Source organism: Lutra lutra, chromosome 10 (assembly GCF_902655055.1).
Source record: "Lutra lutra chromosome 10, mLutLut1.2, whole genome shotgun sequence".
NCBI classification, from domain to species: domain Eukaryota; kingdom Metazoa; phylum Chordata; class Mammalia; order Carnivora; family Mustelidae; genus Lutra; species Lutra lutra.
In genome coordinates, this window is record NC_062287.1 from 675964 (window position 1) to 696958 (window position 20995).

Consider the following 20995-nt stretch of genomic DNA (forward strand, 5'->3'; position numbering starts at 1 on the left):
TTGCAGCCCGCGCCCAGCTCTAGAACAGCGGCCCCGCTGAGAGACGAAGCTCCGATGCCCGAGGCCGGAGGGTCGGCTCCGTGCTGGGCCCAGGGAAGACCCCGGCGGAGCGTCCTGCTCCCCGCGCCCCCGGCCGCCGCGCGCACGTCACTGCTGTCGGGAAGCGGGGCGCGGTGACCCGGGCCGCAGCCGCGCGGGCGGAAAGGCCGCGGCCGGCACAGCGGCGCCCCCGGGGTCGCGGAAATCCCCCGGGGAGCTTGCCAGGCCGCGGCCCAGGGGAAGTGCGTGCGGTTACCGCCGCGGACTTCCCCCACGGCCTGCGAGGAAAGCACCGGCCAGCGGGCTGCACGGATGGGGGCGGCGAGGCCGCTAAAAGCCGCGTAGGCCTCGCGCTGCCCGGGAGAGCAGGGCGCCCGCGGCCACCCCAGGACACGGCCGGCGGCTGGCGCGGGGCCTCGGGGCGGCAGGTGGGTGACGGGCCGTCGGGGTGCGCGTGTGCGGACCTCCCTGGCGTGGGTGCGGCCCACGGGGGAGCGCGGCGGAGGGCGAGGGTCGGCCGGGAGGCGGGAGGGCCAGGCGTCGCTGCGGGGACCCCCTGGCCTGTGTGCCCCCGCGCGCCAGTCGGCGGTGAGCCCGTGGGCGGGAGGCCCTCGTGGCTGGGGTGACCCTCAGGGCCCGGTGGTGGTCCGCGCGGTGGAGGGTGCCCCGGGCGCCTCCCAGCTGTCCGCCCCCGACGACCCCGTGGAGGAGCGAGTGCTGGCGCGGGTTGGCGCCGAGTAGATTTGCGGTCGCCGTTGGGGCGGGGGGTGGGCAGCTCGGGCAGCGGCAGTGCGGTTGGTCTAGGTGGCCCAGTGTTCGGGGCTCGGGCCGACGCTGACTATCTGGGTTTGCCAGTTGTCATCCCGGCCCCGCTGCCGCCAAGCGCCTCTGTGTGCAGGGACACCCTCTCAGCACGTTTGCGGCTGTGTTCCAGGTACGTGTCTTGACCATCTCCGTGGGTAATGGGCTTGCTCGGGCTCAGGGAGGTTTCCTGGCCAAAGGTCCTGCCCTGTGCTGGGGGGGCCTGAATGGTATCTGAAAACCCAGGATCTGTGACTTCAAACCCTGATATTAAGCCATGGGGCAGCAGACTTTGTAGTCACTAATGGAGAGTTGATGTTCTTAATACCATACAAATGAGTGTGTTGTGGTCACAGGGTGCTGGGGCAAGTCTGCTGACCTTCCCTTGTTCAGCAGCTGTGGAGCATGTTCTCCATTTTGTGCGGAGCCCCGTGGATGTTGGCAGTGGGAGGACTGGTCCAGAGCTGAAAGCTGGTTCTCTCTGAAGAAACTCACAGTCTGGGGGAGGCAGGAAGGGAAGGTACACTCTCCCTCCAGCCTCAGAGCTGTGGGCCTGCCAGGTGCCCTGGAGGGGGGACACACCCACCAGCCCTGGGATCCAGAAGGTTACCTGCCAGAGCTCCTAAGAGAAGAGAAGAGGCTGAGACCTTGAGCCATTCAGAGAGGGAACAGCTAGAAAGGTGACAGGAACCAGAGTGGCATCAAGAGGCCAAGGAAGGAGAACATTTCTTTTCTAAGATTTATTTATTTATTTGTGAGAGAGAGCAAGCAAGCTGGGGGTGGGGAGAGGGGCAGAGTGAGACAGAGAAGCAGGCTCCCTGTTGAGCAAGGAGCCTGACATGGGGCTCGATCCCAGGACCCCGAGATCCTGACCTGAGCTGAAGGCAGACGCTTCACCCACTGAGCTCCCCCAGGTGCCTGTGGGGTGGGCCATTTCTAAGAGGAAGTGGGCCCCAGCGTCAGATGCAAACATTTCCGTAGGTTTTGGGAAAGAAGGCTCTGGTGTTATTAATGCTGACGGTGGTTTAAGGCATGTTGGCCTAATCCAGTTGTTCTGGGAGGCCCCGGCTGTAGCCACTTTTGCATTCTCGGGCTGTGAAGGGAAAGTGAGACGCCGCCCAGCTGACCCTTGAACAGCTGGGTTCCAACCTCTCACGTCCGTTTACACGTGTACGGTTTCGATGAGTATGGTACAGTGCTGTAAATGCATTTTCTTAACATTCTCTTTTGCTAACTTTCTTGTAAAAAAACAGTACATAATACATACAATATCCAAAATACACATTCATTGACTGTTACCAGTAACACCTTTAGTCAAAAACTTATTACAAAGTTTTTGGGAGTCAACAGAGTCAGATTTTCAACAGTGTGGGGAGGGCTGTGGGCACCCCGACTCCTGCATTGTTCGAGTCGACTGTAGTTGCTAGAATGGAAAGTGGGGTTCAAAGAAGACTTTCGTTGCTGTTCTCACTCGGAAACCAAGACAGACTTCGGCGTGCCTGCTCTCTCGAAGGAAGAATTGGGACAGAGGAGGAGGGGAGAGGCTGGGGTTGGGGGCAGGATTTCTGATGCAGCAGGCGGGCTGTAGGGAGAAAGGCATGGATTTGGGGGCATGAAAGGGTTACTGCTCAGTGAGGTCTCTTAGGGATGCAGAAGGCAAAGCAGTCTTCCGAAGGGGAGCAGGGAGAACTTTGGGAAGGATCCAAAGGCTTCAGGGTTGTAGGGGCAGTGGGCTAGGGAGCTGCCTCGGGCCACGGACAGCTGTGCGGGGATGGTGGCCCCAGCCCGTGAGGTGGCAGGCGTCCCCCAGAGCTCTCGGAGGTCTGTGTGCAGAAGCGGCTGGGAGAGTTTGAATGGATGCGGGATGGGCGTCTTGGAGTATTCTCGTCCTCTGATCGTAAATGATTGCCTGCCTGTGCACAGGAGTCAGAGGGCCTTGGTGCACAGCTGGGCTTCTGGAGCACAGGGCCAGGGTGTAGGGCCTCGAGTGTAGACAGGCCAGGCAGGCGGCATAAATGAACAGAGGCAGGCGTCTCTTTTAAACAAAAACATACTTTATGTGCATATCTTAACATGTAGGAATAGTCTCCTTTTCCACGAAGAAATATGGCACCTTCATTTTTTTCCCAACTTGTCTCTCTTGGTCCACTTTGCATTTCTGTCACTTTCGACAGATACAGGTATTAGGACAATTTCACTTTCTTTTTTTTTTTTTTTAAAGACTTTATTTATTTATTTGACAGAGAGAGATCACAAGTAGAGAGGCAGGCAGAGAGAGAGGAGGGAGCAGGCTCCCTGCTGAGCAGAGAGCCCGATGCGGGACTCGATCCCAGGACCCTGAGATCATGACCTGAGCCGAAGGCAGCGGCTTAACCCACTGAGCCACCCAGGCGCCCGACAATTTCACTTTCTTAATAACGGCCTCGACAGAAGAACCGTGGTGCCAGTTCAGTGACACATGTCCTGGACACTCTGAATGTCAGAGCCAGCATGCCTGCTGGGAACAGTGGTGCCTCCCCTCGCGGCCAGCTCCCTGTCGCCGTGTGGGGACTGCCCTGTTGCCCTTCGGGTTTTTCAGGAGGAGCTTGGGATCGATAATGTCATGGGAAGTCTCTTACTTTTAAAATATGTTTTTGGGGCGCCTGGGTGGCTCAGTGGTTAAAAGCCTCTGCCTTCGGCTCGGGTCATGATCCCAGGGTCCTGGGATCGAGCCTCACATCGGGCTCTCTGCTCGGCAGGGAGCCTGCCTCCTCCTCCTCTCTCTCTCTGCCTGCCTCTCTGCCTACTTGTGATGTGTCTGTCAAATAAATAAAAATCTTAATAAATAAATAAAATATGTTGGTAATTAATTACAACATTAAAGAAGAAAACCTGTGATCCTGGGGCATCCGGGTGGCTCAGTCGGTTACGCGTCTGCCTTAGGCTCCGCTCATGGTCCCGGGGTCCCGAGATCGAGCCCCACATAGGGCTCCCTGCTCAGCGGGGAGTCTGCTTCTCCCTCTGCCCCTTCCCTTCCCCCAGGGGAGTCCCCACCATGTGCGTGGGAATTCTGTTGTTTCTGTAACTCTTCTCTGTATAAATTTCAAAATAGCAAGTTACAGGAATGAGTCAAGCACCCGAGGTCTAATCCAGCATGAGCCGGACCTCCTCGTGCTCCTGCCAGCACCAGTGTGAGCCAGTGGATCCCCCCAGGATTTCTCGGTCCTGCAGGACCTTGTGGGCATGGCACATAGTCCTGCATGAGCAGCCTTCTGTGCTGGGGAAAAGGTTTGAAGAGAGCACTGTGTCACAGCTATGAATTATTTGACTTTGAAAACTGTCTTTCTTTTTTTAAAACAGGTTTTACAAAAGAGGCAAACTATTCAACTTCTAGATTTTTTCCAGTTTCTTTTATACGTCAAAACATCTCAAAATGGAGGCCTAAACCCCTTAAAAGGGACTTAGTCTGATCTCTGGGAGGTAGTTTTGTGCATGAATACACAAATTCAATAGTGAACTGGAGTTTTCGGTGTCCAAAGAGTGTTAATTAAAAAAAGCCTGGCTCATATGACCGAATCTAGTCCTGTGAGTTCTGACCCTAAAGTGATGATAATCTTGATTTGAATCTGACTTGTGGGCATAAAGGGGAAGTGATTTTCGCTGGAACACATTGTTGGACCCCTGGCTGCCGTGCAGCATAGAAAAAAGGAACTCGTGTTTGGTAAAGATCTAAAAATGAGTGGCAGTTATCTAGAACAGAGAGTAAACGCTCGGCCCTCTGCTAAAGTAGAGAGATGTGCAGGAGAGACCTCCGATGGGTGGCAGTCAGGAATGCATCCATCCTGATAATTTAATTGAAATAGAACCACTGTGATTCAGCGACCAAGCTCCTAACTATGGGAAGTGATTCTTATTTAATAAATTTTGAAACCGGCCTTAAGACCCATCAGCCAGTTCTATTCCCATTTAAACTCTCATTTGTAGGAAAGTTCTAGATCGTTCTGTGTGCCCTATTAAAATTATTATAGAAAGAAAAATTATTTAATTTGAGCAAGATTTGGGATATGCTGTATTTCATGGCATCTGAGATGTCACTGATTGTAGGACACACTGTCAATTTAAATACTTTTGGGAAATAAAAATGCCACTAATTAAAATCTGATGTTCTTAGTTGTGAGATACCTCTTGATAACAAAGACACTGAAAAGATGCATCCAGAATCAGTGAAATAGGGCTGTGCATTCTCCTTTTAAGGTAGGTCTTATCCTTTTTCTTTCTTTCTGGCTACCAAATTTCATCATTTAAAAAAAGGCAAGATGAACCTAGTTTGAGTTTAGTTTCTGTAGAGCACTTACTGAGCACAGTTTCCCCTGCAAACAAGCCAGCTGAGAACATCCCGCGTTTGACCTGCGGGCTGGCTGCGTGCTGCCCCGTGCGGGGGGACGGGGCGCGGAGTGGCCTCTGATGCCCCACAGCACCCTGTGCCTTCCGGAAGGGTTTTGGTTGTCTTCAGGAGGAGCTGTGTGGCATCACGCTTACACTGTGGGTGTAAAGATTATGTGAAGGGGCCGTGTCCATAATGGTCCCTTGAAATGCGTGCGTGTGGAAGGCAGAGTGCCAGCGAGCCGACACACGGAGCGCGCGGACAGGAGGATAAGACAGGTGCCCGTGTCGAGCCCCGCCCAGAACTAAAATGAACCCAAACCAAGAGCCGTGCACAAAACTACCTCCCCTGAGAAAGGCTAGTCCCTTTCCTTCCCTGTCCCCTTCACTATGGACCTGGTCCAGGAGAGCCTCTGCCTGTCCGGCCTGCTGAAAAGCGCCCCCGCGCTTGAGCTGAGGTACGACCACTCGTGCGAGCTGTACCGCATGTCCACGTTCTCGACGTTCCCAGCCGGCGTCCCCGTCTCCGAGAGGAGCCTGGCGCGGGCGGGGTTTTACTACACTGGCATCAACGACAAGGTCAGGTGCTTCTGCTGCGGCCTGATGCTGGACAACTGGAAACTGGGAGACCGTCCCGTGGAGAAGCATAGGAAGCTGTACCCCAGCTGTGCCTTCGTTCGGAGTCTAAGCACAGCCTCCGAGCCCGGAGCCCGCTGTCCGCCCCCGCAGCCTCCTCCCGCCGCGAGCTCCACGCGCCCGCTGCCGCCCAGCTTGGAGACCACGGGCTTTTTCAGCGGATCTTATACCAGCTTCCCATCGAGCCCCGTAAACTTCAGAGAGAATCGGGAGTTTGCTCCCCGGAGGCCCAGCCCCTGCGAGGGAGCCCTGAAGACCGCGGAGGACAGGCTGCTCACCTTCCAGACTTGGCCCTTGACCTCCCCGCCGGCGCAGGATCTGGCCCGAGCCGGCTTCTACTATGTGGGACCCGGGGACAGAGTGGCCTGCTTCGCCTGTGGTGGGAAGCTGAGCAACTGGGAGCCGAGCGACAGCGCTCTGTCCGAACACCTGAGACACTTCCCCGACTGCCCGTTCGTGGACCGGCAGCTCCAGGACGCGCTGCAGAGCCCCGTGTCCAACGCGAGCATGCAGGCCCACGCAGCCCGTCTGCAGACCTTCTGGAGCTGGCCCTCCCGCGTGCCCGTGCGTCCGGAGCAGCTTGCCGCCGCCGGCTTCTACTACACGGGTAAGGGCGCCCTGGGCCGCACCTTACACAGGCGGGGTGGGCTCTTTACAGGATTTCATGTGTTTTGGTCCAAAATTAATTTTAGGTCACAGTGACGACGTCAAATGCTTTTGCTGTGACGGTGGACTGCGGTGTTGGGAGTCTGGAGACGACCCGTGGGTGGAGCACGCCAAGTGGTTTCCAAGGTAACTTGTGAAGCTCTTTGCAGATGGTGGTGGTGGTTGTGAGCTGGGCTGAACGTATCCCCTTAGAATCAGCTCTTGCTTCACTCTGTTTCAAAAAGGCACTTTTGAATAAATTTAGGACAGATGACTTAGAAAAATAACCTGTTTTAGTGGAAGATAGAGGCTTAGGGTGTTTCTGCATATATCAAAAAATATATATGTTTTAAAATAATATATGTTTATTAGAAAAACCAAAATCACACCTTGTAGAAAAGTACAGAGAAAAAAATGTAAGTGTCCAGAAGTCTCACTATCTCAAGAGGACCCGTTTGATGAATGGATAAAGAAGGTGTGGCACGAACATACAATGGAATATTACTCAGCCATAAAAAAGGAAATCTGGCCATTTGCAATGACATGGACAGAACTAGAGGGTATTATGCTGAGCAGAATAAATCAGAGAAAGACTGCTATCATATGATCTCACTCACGTGGAATTTAAGAAACAAAACAGAGGACCATAAGTCAGAATCAGAGAGGGACACAAACCATAAGAGACTCTTAAAGGAAACAAACGGTTGCTGGAAGGGAGGGAGATGGGGGATGGGGTCACTGGGGGGTGCGCGTGACGGAGGGCACGTGATGGGATGAGCACTGGGTGTCATATGCAGCTGATGAACCACTGACCTCTACCTCTGAAGCCAATAATACACCATGTGTTAATTAATTGAATTTAAATTTTTAAAAAATGAAGTTATTTTAGCATTTGAAAGAAAATAAAGAGGATCAGTTAGCATTTTAGTGAATATCTCTGCAGACATTTTTTCATGCACGTATACATATACAGATAAATGTATATAATACTAGATGAATTAGGTGTTATAGATGCTGTTTTGAAATCTTTTTCAGTCAATCTTATGTCTCAGACATATTTCCATTCTTTCAATATTTAATATTAATCAATTGTTTATTGCCAGGCACTGTCTCCGTGGTCAAAATGCTCAGTTGAACGAAACTAAGACCCTTGGTCTCGTACATTAATTTAATAGCGGGAGAGGCAGACAGTTAACAACTTACTAGGGCATGTGGGTGGCTCAGTTGGTTAAGTGTCTGCCTTTGGCTCAGCTCATGATCCTGGAGTCCCGGGATCGAGTCCCGCATCAGGATCCAAGCTCCACAGGGAGTCTGCTTCTCCCTCTGACCTTCTCCCCTCTCATGCTCGCTCACTCTCTCTCTCAAGTAAATAAATAAAATCTTTAAAAAAACCAACTTAATAAATGAGTTATGTAGCATGTCGGAAGATGGTAGTTTCCATGGATAGAAAGAGAAAACAGAGCTGGGCAAGAAGAATCAGAGCCAAGTCGCGATGTTAAATCGGGTATCAGGGTAAAGAGGGACCCAGCACGTGTGTTTTTGTCACGACAGATCCCTTGGCCGTACGTTCCTGCGCTTCTGACAGTTCCGTCCTGATTCACACTCTCCTTTTCTCACTGAGACTAGGTGATTTATGATTATAGTTTCCAGGCTCAAAACTCTTCATGATTTTCGTGTCGCTTACTAAGCTCATAATGACTTACCTTCCTCCCGTGTTTAGTGTGATGCTGTCACTTGTGGCCCCTTTACACGCCCAGATGTTTCAGATTTCAGAACTTACGGAGATTAAGAATACCTTACCCACGGGTTTTTGAGCAGTGCTGCTAGCCTTTCACGGTGGCCGTTTTGTGAGCGTACGAGACGAAGGGCGGGTTCGCTTTTGGTAGGGTGAGGGGTCGTCTTGTGCTTGAGTTGGACCGCGACGTGTGCTGTCTAGGAATTGCCAGATTCGCGAGGATCGGACTCACCAGGAGACGCATTCACCTTCCTCGTTACTTCCCTTGTCCCTTTTCATATGCTGTGAACTTTCTAAAGACAAACCTGTCCATGAGCAGGGTCGTCCGTGAGAGAGCTTCCTACCTGTCCCCTTGGCTCTCTTCTCAGTGTGCGGACCGTGGGTAGCCTTCCTCGAACTTTGGGAGAGCCGCTGGGGGCTCAGAGCGGGACAGCCTGCCTGGCCCCGGGGCACTGGGAGCGCCGTGCCCCATGCAACCTGCCTCACCTCTGCTGTGGGAGGCGAAATGGGTGTCAGGTGGTTCCATGTCTGTCCACAGTCAGCGGAAATATTGAACAGGCTACAAACGGGGTTAAAATAACCCCAAGCTTAATGTTATTTACATTTTAGGTGCGAGTACCTGATACGCATCAAAGGACAGGAGTTCATCAGTCGGATTCAAGCCAGTTACCCTCATCTACTCGAACAGGTAGGGATGGCTTTTTTATTTTTTTATTTTTTTGACAGAGAGAGATCACAAGTAGACAGAGAGGCAGGCAGAGAGAAAGAGAGGGAAGCAGGCTCCCTGCCGAGCAGAGAGCCCGATGCGGGACTCGATCCCAGGACCCTGAGATCATGACCCGAGCTGAAGGCAGCGGCTCAACCCACTGAGCCACCCAGGCGCCCCAGGGATGGCTTTTTTTAGATCATCGGTTAACAACAGATAAATTATTTTCTGATAATTACAGAGTGCAGTACTTTAGTGAAAAGACAAGAGTGGCTTTAAAAGTACATCCCGTTTTAAAAAAATACTCAACATGATCTTAGAATTATTCTTTGGATAAAAATATATTCAGAATTAGAGACTTCCTGAAAAATAATATTTAAGGTATGGCCCCAAGTATTGCTATAATAAGGTCACAATCAGTTAAATTATTTGAGGAAAACATTGGCTAGGATGGTAGCATTTAAAATACTAATTTTTGTTTAAAAGACTTGAGAAAGAATTTTATTGCTCCTTCTAATCTTCCTGGAAGGGGATTGCTGAGAAGATGGCAGAGCAGGAGGACCCTAGGCTCACCTTGCCCGTCCCATGGATACAACTAGATAATCCCCCGTCAGCACAAATAACCCAGAAAGTGACCTGGGGACTGGCAGAGCAGACTCTACACAGCCAACCGTGGAGAGCAGGCCACAGGGAAGAGGGCGGGAAGGGCGGAGACTGTGTCCACCTGCGGGAGGGAGCCACAGCCCAGAGGGGGAGAGAGACACCCACACGCTGGGGAGCCCCCCTCGGGAGGACGAATCCCCATGACATTTAGCTCTGAAGACCAGAGGGGCCGAATTTTGTGAGTTTTTACAACCAGCAGGACTGAAAACTGGTATTTTTAAAAATCACCAGGCTTGGCTCTGGGGCAGCTGGTAGGTGAGAGGAAACTGAGTCCCTGCCCTTAGAGACATAGCACGAGAAACAGCCCATGGAGACGCAGGGTGAGAAGCAGCAGATTGAAGAACACACCTGGGCCATGGGAGGCAGAGTTCCTCGTGGTCTCGGAGGTCCCTGAGGGCGGCAAGCACCGCTCTCTGCCTCTGCCCCTCCGCGTAAACACACAGCCTCCTGTGGGAACCAGGATGGTGCTGACTCTCACCGCCTCCCTTGCCTACAACACACCACCTCCTCCCCGGGCCGGCCTCAGCGCTGGTGCCTGGGCCGCCCTCCTACCAGAAGATGGGCATGAACCTTGCCAGCACCAGGTACTTTGTGGATCCACTCCATCTGAGGCATTCTTGGTCAGAACTCATACAAACCGGGGCCACGAGCCTGGTAGCGCGCAGGCATCCCAACGGGCCAGCACCCGTCCCACCGCGTCCCAGCTCCCACCACGTCCCCGGCAGTGGGCTGGGAACAGACAGCTGATTGGCCTGCAGGCCCCGCCCAGCAGTGAAAGCTTCTCAGGAACAACACAGAGACGGTGCCCTGTGGTTCGGGGCTACTGCATCTCTGGTCTTACTGAGCTCAAACCCAAGGTGACCCCAGACTGGTCCACAAATGACTCAGGGACAAAATCCTGCCTACAACAGACCAAGACAGCCCCTGCAGACGCCTGCACTGAAGGCAAAAGTGGCTCAGCCACAGCAGCAGGACACGCACAGCACACTCGGGAGACAGCCCTGAAGTGCTGGCTGCTGGGGAGTGGGGGACGTGACACTGCAGGGGACCACAGGACCACCTCTTCATACGACCACTGCTCTCCGGAGCAGAAGATGGAGCTGTCTTTGCTCACACACAGAACACACACAGAGTTAGACACAATGAGGAGACAGGAATACACCCCAAATGAAAGAACAGAACAAAATCGCACCAGGAGACCCAGGTGAATCAGATGTAGGTAACATGCCCAATGGAGAATTTAAAGCAGTGATCAGAAGAGTGCTCACTGGACTTGAGAAAAGATGAGTAGGCCTGTAACAGAGGTAAAGAGTAACACAGCAGATATGAGTGAGAAACACTCTTTTTAAAAAAAATTTTAATTTTTTAAAAAATTTATTTATTTGTTAGAGAGACAGCGAGAGAGGGAACACAAGCACGGGGAGTGGGAGAGGGAAAAGCAGGGTACCTGCCAAACAGGGAGCCTGATGTGGGCTGGATCCCAGGACCCTGAGATCACGACCTGAGCCGAAGGCAGACGCATAATGACTGAGCCATGCAGGAGCCCCAAGAAACACTCTTGATGAATTGAACAGCAGGCAGGAAGAAGTGGAGGAATGAATTGATGAACTAGAAGACAGAGTAATGGACAGTTACCAAGCTGAGCAGGAGAGAGAAAAAAAATTATGCAAAATGGGAATAGACTTAGGGAATTCATTGATTCCATCAAGCATAAAAATACTCGCATAATACAGATCTCAGGAGAAGAAAAGAGAGAAAAGGGGGCAGAAAATTTATTTGATGAATTAATAGCTGAAAACTTCCTGAATCTGGGGAAGGAAACAGATATCCAGATCCAGAGGGCAGAGAGCGCCCCCAACAAAATCAACCCAAGGAGGTCCACACTAAGACACACAGTAATTAAAGTCGCAAAAAGTAATGATAAAGAGAGAATCTAAAAAGCAAGGTGGAAAAAAGACAGTTACGTATAAGGGAAACCCCATAAGCCTAGCAGAGGTTTTTCAGCAGAAATTTGGCAGGCCAGAAGGGTGTGGCAGGAGAGAGTCAAAGTGCTGAATGGAAAATAATCTTGGAAAAGCAGATAAGCGCCTATATAATAGTTTGAGGGTCAAACCCTTTTTAGCCACAGCCGGTAGAACTGCTGTAGGATCCAACTTACCCCAAACGATGACCCAGGAAATGTAAGATGCTGGGGATGAAGGGCAAACAGCTGTTGTCTCCTAGCTCACTGGAAGGTGGGGCACTTTTCTTGCCGTCATGAATGTAGAGTCCATGAAGAAGAGTTTCTGGTGTTGAGAATAGCTCTTAAATGTCAATGATACATTGCTTTCAAGATAACAAAATCATTTTGCCTACAAGCACGTCAATTTGCAATAAGTTGAATAAAATAGATCTCTTGACTCATTTATATTGTAACAGGCTAAGACTTGTATTTTAATTTATAAACTTTTCCCCCTGTAGCTGTTATCTACTTCAGACAACACAGAAGATGAAAATGCTGAATCACCAAGTACGTATAATGACGGTAATTATTGCGTTTAAACAGAACCGCAGGTACTATGGAGATTGAAAGCTGGTAACGGTCACAAGGTGTATTGTACGATGCTCTGTGTTATGCGCTCTCAGTGCATTAAGTGGGTGTTTCTCAAGCTTTAGCGTGCATCGTAGTTGCCTAAGGAACCAGATTTCTGGTCTCCACTGTGAACCTGCCGTGCTGAGTGGTGTCATCTAATGGCAGGACGTGAGTGTCTGTAGGTCTAATAGACACCAGGCACCCAGCCTTGCCCCTGTGGGGACCCTGTGGGGACACGGGCATGATGACATGCGATCGGTCACATACTCCTTCTGTAACGTGAAAAGGGTAGAAAATATTACTCCCATTCCTCAGCAGGGACCCTGTGGCTCAGAGAGGCTAAATGTCCTGTCTTTTGAGGCTAACCCTAAACGGTGACAGAGCCAGGATTTGAATAAGCTGTTCTACTCCATGCTCTAGGGTTTAATTCAGTTCAATAAATATTCTGTGTGTCCGGTCCTCTGAGGAAAGAACCCGGAACAGGGTAAACAGAACCCTTGCTCTTGTGAGCAAACAGTCCAGGGGGTACAGACAAGAACGCAGGTAGGAGGAAGGGATATGGTTGGAAAAGTAAAGGGTGCTGTGCTGTGGGAGCCCCTGAAGGGCTGTGCACCCGATGTTGGAAGATGAGAGAGGCTTTCCAGAGGACATATTTGCCTTGGCACAGAATCGAAGGGAAGGGTAGGAGTTAAGCAGGTGACAAAGGGAGAAAAAGAATATTCTAGGCAGAGAGAACAGTGCATGGAAGGCTTAAGTGACAAAAACAAAACAGGGACGTTTGCAGAACTGAATAAAATTCCATACGGCCAGAGTGGGATTTGCGAACAGGCAGATGGAGGAGGCAGGCCCACGCTCGGAGCCATTGGCCAGGCCGGGCGTGACCCGTGCGCCATCTGTCTGTGACTTCTGGGCTAGAGTGTCGCCTGGGAATGAGAAAGTGGCAAGTGATGAGACTGAAGAGGCCAGCGGGGCCCAGATGGGCGGCCTCTTGTGAGCCACAGTGGAGCGTCTGTGGAACAGTGGGATTATTGCTGGGATTTCTGAAGGAGGGCGACACAGCTGGGTTTGTGTTTATGAAAAGACACTCTGGTGGCACTGCTGAGAAGGCACTAGACAGGAGAGGCACTCTGGGAGGCCCACAGGGGTGGGGTGAGTGAGGACAGTGACCTCTTTGAAAAACACGGAAAACATACGGGACTTAGAAAGCTCATTTGTTCATTCATTGTAGGGAGTAAAGGATGTTCAGTGGACGGGGATCCCCGACATTCTCTTCCTCCACTCATAGTTATGCCCAATAATGCATATTTTGTATGGCAGTACAATTTTCCATGTTCTTATTTTAGTGACTGGACACATACATCGTGGTTTTAACTTCAATAAAGTTAATATAAAACAATGCCCATATGTTTTCTGGGCTTTATGTTCTTGAAACTGTAATAACTTTCAATTCAAAAGACATACAGACTCTCCCAGCATAGCGAAATCCTTTATTTCTTGTAGTTGTCCATTTCGGACCTGGAGAAATCCGTTCAGAAGACGCGGTCATGATGAACACGCCCGTGGTGACGGCCGCCTTGGAGATGGGCTTCAGCAGGAGCCTGGTGAGGCAGACCGTGCAGAGTAAGATCCTGAGCACTGGGGAGAATTACAGAACCGTGAACGAGATTGTGTCGGACTTACTGCACGCGGAAGACGAACTCAGGGAAGAGGAGAAAGAGCGAGCAGCTGAGAACAAAGACTCAGGTACGTACCCACACTGACCAGTGTCGTCCCCTGTGCGGGCCTGACATCACTGTGCGGGTGTGAGGTCACCATGCCATGTGAGGTCCCCATGCGGGTGTGATGTCACTGTGGGTGTGAGTTCCCCGTGCGGGTGTGAGGTCACTGCAGGTGTGATGTCACCGTGTGGGTGCGATGTCACTGTGTGTCAGTCACAGAAAACTCAGGGCAGTTCTGTTCAGTGTTCTCAATTTGAACTCTGGAAAGTTTTTACATTACAATGTATTTGGATTGCCCATCAGTTGATTGAAAATGTGTGTGTTGAGTGAAAGCACGTTCTTGATTATACTTGTGCCCTGGGCTGTTGGCCACGTATGGAATCACTCACCGCTTGTGACCCACGCCCACTCCCGTAAATTGAAGTGGGGTCAGGGACGGTCCCTTTAGTACTCGCATCACAGAGCATCTCAGCCCAGGGACACTACCGCAGCACTAATAATCCAGTAATGTACGAAGTGTGATTGAGTGTCCTGCCTGCACACATGGGACCGGAGCCCCCTCAGGGGCCCTTCTGTTCCGGAGGGGAGGGCGAGGACACGGGTGCATGTTCTCTCAAGACAGGGTGGCCACGCCCCTCCCTGCCTCGTCAGCTGCCCTGTGGCCTCTGCTCTGTGGCCCTTGACAGACACGGTCTTCCCCCGAGCACGTCCCTTCCCATCTGGCCACTCTGAATGCCGTCCACACTCGGACCCCGACAGGCAGGGGTGTTCATCTCTGCTCTGCTGCCCTTTGCCAAGCGTGGACCAGACCCAGAAGTCTTTCCAGCATTGGAAGCAGACTGCAGCTCTCCACGAGCTCTTACTAGAGGCTCGGCGTCCCGGAAGCACGGTCTATCACCGATGGCGGTCAGCAACTACAGCTCTTGGACTCTCTTGTGTCCCTGAGCCCGTCCTCATGAGTCTCTCAGTCCAGCTTCTGCTCAGGCTCACCGCTGTGTAGGTCTGGCCATTTTACATAAATGACTCGGAGAGTCCCAGGTGTTTTCCCTTAGGAGAGCTTTTGCCCCTGGGTACGCCCACAGCCCAGAAAGGGAAAAGGGTTTGCCCCTCGTGGTTGTCCAGCATGATCTGGAATCTTTTTCTGCCCCGGGTGATTGGAAGGTTGTCCACCAGGCTTCACGAAGTCTGCTCCGTAGGAGGGTTTGTCTTCTGGCCAGCCTGGGCGAGTACATCTGATCATGCCTTTACTAAAGTGTGACTTCCTCGGTTCTGCAAACCACCAGCCCCGCAGCGGTGCCCGTCCCTGCAGGGGTCCTCTCCGTCTTAGCTGGTGGTCATCTTCCAAAGACGAGAATGCCCCCCTCCACAACTGTTTGTGGAGGCCAGCTGTGAAACCTCTGTGTTTCTTTCAAAGAAAATCACCAGTGTGCTGAGATGACCGCTGTCGACAATATACTATAATTTGCGTCGTCAGATCTCGTAGCATCTCCACGGTCTGTGCAGTGTGCGCTGCCCAGCACTGGCTGCATGTGCTCTGTGCTCAGAGAGACTGTTGGAATGAGCAGATGAAAGTATTTCCATTTAGGTTACTGAGGACCTTACAATTTCCCAAGAACAGTAGATAAGTAATTTCTTGACAGGTGTGTAAATAAAGAGACAATTTGGGATATTATTTCCAGAGCGAAAGAATAATAGACTTCAAAGGTGTATTCAAGTCTTTACCTCTTAGAAGCCAGAAGACAGTCTACGACTTTGAAATGAGTCTTTTTTCCTCACCCACTAGCAATACAATTTTAGAAATCTTGTGGTGCCTGGGTGGCTCAGTTGGTGAAGCGTCTGCCTTCGGCTCAGGTCATGATCCCAGGATCCTGGGATGGAGCCCCACATCGGGCTCCCTGCCCGGTGGGGAACCTGCTCCTCTGTCTGCCTGCTGCTCCTGTGGCTTGTGCCCTCTCTCTCTCTCTCTGACCAATAAATACATAAAATATTAAAAAGAAAGAAGTCTTAAAATTTTAGAAAACTTGTTACATTAGTCTAAGTGAAATAGAGAAGTGAACCTCAGGGGCACATGGGTCCGCCGGTCAGCTGAGCATCTGATGATTGATTTCAGCTCCGGCCCTGGTCTCAGGGTGGTGAGATCCAGCCCCGTGTTGGGCTCTGCACTGAGTGGGGAGTCTTCTCGTCCCTCTGCCCATCAGCCTCCTCCTCGCCTCACCCCTGTTCTCTCTCTCTAATCTTTTTAAAAAAGAACCAGAAATCTTAGATGGAAGAATGAATATATGTCAAGATGAGGTATGAATTCTACGTTAGTTTTCTGGTGTATCACTACCTCCGCACCAGATGATTTCACCAAGTCGATTAGGTGCTAATCTTAGCCCCCCGGCCGTGACGCCTCTGTCCCCGCTGCTGTCTGGATCACTAAGACTTGCCTGCCTGGCTGTCCCTCAGGTGTGGATGGAGCGTGCGCTTAGTGCCAGACCCCGTGCTAGTCCCGCGTCCTCTTTCCCGGTTATGCCCAGAGCTCCAGTGACCTTCAGAATGGGTCTCTCTGGCCTTGACTCTTTTACTAAGCACTGTTTTTTATTGAATGGTTCTATTTTTTTTAAAGATTTTATTTATTTATTTGACAGAGAGAGAGAGATCACAAGTAGGCAGAGAGGCAGGCAGAGAGAGAGGAGGAACCAGGCTCCCTGCTGAGGAGAGAGCCCGATGCAGGACTCGATCCCAGGACCCTGAGATCATGACCTGAGCCGAAGGCAGAGGCTTTAACCCGCTGAGCCACCCAGGAGCCCCTTGAATGGTTCTATTTTTATGTCCTATTACTTGTTAGAGTCAGTGTTTCTAAAATCCAACAGTTCTCTTCCCTCAAATAATTTTTTAGACAGCTCAACTTCTGTCATTGGTTATTTTATAGAAAGAGCCGAATGGATCATGGTAAAATTGTGTAGTAATGACTAAACTTAGATTCACAAACTGTATTCCAAGGGGATAATAAAATTGCAGAATTTCAAAATATAAAATACTACATCGATAGATACAAAACCTGGATCTCAACAGAGAATAGAATGATCCTATAGACAAGATGGTATCATTGACAAGTATGATTTAATTTTTAGAAGGCTGTTAGTGTCTTTCCCTACTTACTATAAAAGATTTGGGTAATGGCAATATCATGTCTAATTTGGGGAAATAATTAAAACTATCCCAGCAGGGAATTTTGGAGATATTTCCCAGGTGAACGATAATTTAAGAAATAAACATTCTGTCATTTTAATCTCTTCTGTCTTTCCAATTGGATTGGAATTTCAGTGTTCTTAGGTTCTGAACTGGATTCGGTGAGGGGCTGAGTGGCTGTGCGGAGTCCTCGGGAGGTGGCCAGGCGCCAGTCTGCCACCGTTCCCGTTCCCTGCGTGTCCCGCAGCATGTCTTGCTTTCTCTTTGTCCGCTGCCAGGTGGGGGCATCGGCACCTCCCGCGGGCGCTGCTGGGAGCACAAACAGAGGCGACCCGTGACACGCAGGGCTGCCCTCACAGGGTGCAGGTCCCGAGGCCGGGCAGCAGGGACCCCCAGGTCCAGCAGTCCCCTGCGGTGCGAACAGGGCATGACTTCAGTCGTGTGTCCGTGTGGAAGGAGGTCTGAGCGGAGCTGGAACGTGTCTGTGTTTTCTGTTTTCTAAAGATGATGAAGCGTTGATCCGGAAGAACCAAACGGTGCTTCTCCAGTGTTTGACTCAGGTGCCCCTGATCCTGGACAGCCTGCTGACGGCCGGAGTGATCAGTGAGCACGAGCGCGGGGTGCTGGAGCAGAAGGCGCGGACGCCTCTGCAGGCGAGGGAGCTGCTCGACACCGTGTTAGGGAGGGGCAGCTCGGCCGTCACCGTGTTTAAAAACTCTCTGCAAGAAGTGGACCCCGTGCTATACAAGCGTATCTTTGGTGAGTGCTGCTCAATGACTCTGGGGAACTTTCTAGGTTAGTTGGAAACACACTGGTAATGTGACCAGCGACGGGCAGGGCGCGGAAGTGTCAAATCCCAATTCTGCATGCCCGCAACGGGTATTACACCGTATGTTAACTCACGGGTACTTAAAATTCAGGTCAAATTCAAATTTAAATTGAATTTTTAAATTCAATTTAAAAAAAGAAAATAAGGGACGCCTGGGTGGCTCAGTTGGTTGGACGACTGCTTTCAGCTCAGGTCATGATCCTGGAGTCCCGCATCTGGCTCCCAGCTCCACGGGGAGTCTGCGTCTCCCTCTGACCTTCTCCTCGCTCATGCTCTCTCTCACTGACTCTCTTTATAAATAAATAAATAAATAAAAATAAAAAAGAAAATAGGCTTTTAGCAATACTTTGGGATTCCTGGAAATGATTCAGTCTAATGTATAAGCTTGTGCCACAAGATGAAAGAGTTGTGTTGCCCTTGACGTTGTGGCAACTGTTGATAGCATTTGGCCGGAGTCTGAGCGGTTCGCTTAAAAATGGATACTTTGTGGCTTCGCTTAAAAATGGATACTTTGTGGCTTAATATTAACCGTACTTATTACTAATAATGCTCTTTTGTGTTTCTCCCCTAGTGCAACAAGACCTAAAGTATATTCCCCCAGAAAATCTCTCAGGTAACATAGTACTCATAATTTAAACCCATAGAAATCATGGGTTTTGTTTTCTCAGCTTTTCATTGGAGGAGCAAGTTGCCTTTCGTCAAAAATTTTTCCCTCTTGGGGCGCCTGGGTGGCTCAGTGGGTTAAGCCTCTGCCTTTGGCTCAGGTCATGATCTCAGGGTCCTGGGATCGAGCCCCGCATCGGGCTCTCTGCTCAGCAGGGAGCCTGCTTCACCCTCTCTCTCTCTCTGCCTGCCTCTCTGCCTGCTTGTGATCTCTGTCTGTCAAATAAATAAATAAAATCTTTAAAAATAAAAAATTCTTCCCTCTTGCCAGATTTACCTGTGGAAGAGCAGCTGCGGCGGCTGCAGGAGGAGAGGACGTGCAAAGTGTGCATGGACAAGGAGGTGTCCGTCGTGTTCATTCCCTGCGGCCACCTGGTCGTGTGCCAGGAGTGTGCCCCGTCTCTGAGAAGGTGTCCTATCTGTCGGGGCGCAGTCAAGGGCACAGTGCGTACGTTTCTTTCATGAAAGCGATCCCACACTCTGTCTACACTTTTAAAAATAGTGGATTAAATGTATTGTAACTTTGACTACTATACTGGTTTGTTTCCCTAACACTTTTTGCCACTCAAAACTGGTTTATATAAATATCTGTCTAAACCCTGTGAGCTGTGGGCACCTAAGAGAGAGGAGAACGATGGGCTTTTGCTCGTGTGAACAAAGACACAGCATTATAAGCACAATGCTAAGTCAGAATTGCAGTGCTACTGAAATGCTGGGTGAATGAAGCTTCCAGAATTTTAAATACTTTGGAGTTGTATCAAGAAACAGGAGCATGGATGACCTGCCTTTCTGGACGCGCTTCCTGCCGATAGAAGGCCTTGATACTTGCTGAATGACTTTCTGGGGACCTGGTGGTTTTGTAAAGAGAGCTGTGACCGACATTTTAATAAAGCCATCAGAGGGACTGTTGTTCTTAACGTCTGTATTTCTGGATCCGTTTACTCCCTCCCAGGCTCCTCCTCCATCCTCCTTAAGACCCCCTGGGTGTTGAACTATCTTTAGATCCCTTTCTCAAAGATGGTTTTTCATCCCCACCGAAGATCCCAGGTATGGGCGGGTCCGCACCCGGCTCTCCTCGGCAGGTGGGATGTGCGAGTCGAGATCAGCAAGCTTGTTCATTCAGGAAGTCTCGTGCTTGCTCTACCCACCAGGAAACGTTCCTTGTTGTCCTCACCACTGTGCTCTGAGATCCGGGACTCGGCCTACATGTCAGCAGCCCATTCTGGGGAATGAATTTATTCTGTACTGTCTGGGCAGGACATTTGCTTTGGTCGCGTTACTTTTTGGTACTCGGCACGCCCAACTCATCATTTTCTGTCCTTTGTTTTCTGTAGACTCGCTGGGGCTTTAAAACTGGAAGGAACACTGGAGTGGGGGATATTGTCGGGGGGGGAAAAGCAAAGGTCCGTCCACTAAAGCACTTCTAGATGTGTGCTGGGGTCCTACAGAGACAGGTTAGGAACCCAGCGAGGACAAGAGGGTCCATCTCTCGGTGCAGGGACACTTACTCCTTTGGGCAGCTGCTGACTTTGGCTCCCTGTGAGGAGTCTCCGGTGGCTGGTTACGTGGCACCAGCTTCCTCCTGGGGCTCCCAAAACAGTTGCAGCTGTGTTGTATTGCTGAGGCCCGTCGTAACCTAACATTGTTTTAGGATAAATATTTACAAAGGACATTCCCTTCTTGCAACGTTTTTTAAAAATCTGGGTCTTACTGCATACTACACTTACTGTTTTAATTTCGCCTTCTCCACTGTGAAACTCTTGTACATTGGTCTTTTTGGTAATACACAGCCAACATAGCCAACTTGTTTATCCAAATGTTTTGTTATTCCCCCAAGTGTTCTTTGACTTGATAACCTGTTTTAGAAAAAATAAATCACTGTAGATAACAATGGTAGCTCAGCGTGCTGACGGTCAGGCACCATTGTGGAGGGCTTGACCTGCATTCATTCATTCGATTCTCTTCAGCCTTGTCCCCTCTGTCCCAATCCAGTCTGGTCTGCAGTGCCCTGAATCGGTGGTTTAAATCTCAGTGTACAAGGTATATGGTCTGTGCTGGAGTTCAGAGCACGGCACCAAGCGTAATTCCGTACTTGGGTCATGCTCACAAAACGCCTCTCTTGTCAGCCCCTGACAGTTACATGGTGCTCGTGGCTCCTGGTCCCCGTTTGGTCACAGTCAACGTCCTTCAACTGTCTTCACCTCCTTCTGGTGTCGCACGTATCCTAGTAGACCTTGTGGGTATTTACGAGGTAAATTCCAGGCAAAATTATCAGACGGAGTGTTGAAGGGATTCACTCTCTTAGAAGCAACACTAATATCCTGGAAAGGAATCGGCATTACTCCTCCGTGTTAAAGCTGTGCCCACACCCGCCCCCAGAGGCTGGAGGAGTCCGGGCTCAGTCCCACTTTGCACTGTGCAAACAATAGGTTTCAGCTTGCACAATATGCTT

The 20995-nt window shown here is 50.7% G+C and overlaps 1 protein-coding gene across 1 annotated transcript; it reads left to right on the forward strand.

Annotated features, from left to right (window-relative positions):
• The first annotated feature begins 330 nt into the window (after window positions 1-330).
• BIRC3 (baculoviral IAP repeat containing 3) lies at window positions 331-19933 on the forward strand. Its single transcript, XM_047692858.1, has 9 exons — window positions 331-467; window positions 4180-6445; window positions 6531-6630; window positions 8828-8906; window positions 12048-12096; window positions 13660-13902; window positions 17556-17810; window positions 18452-18493; window positions 18815-19933. Exons 2-9 carry the CDS (start codon window positions 5593-5595, stop codon window positions 19006-19008), a joined length of 1815 nt encoding a protein of 604 aa, XP_047548814.1. The 5' UTR covers window positions 331-467; window positions 4180-5592; the 3' UTR covers window positions 19009-19933.
• The last annotated feature ends 1062 nt before the right edge of the window (window positions 19934-20995 follow it).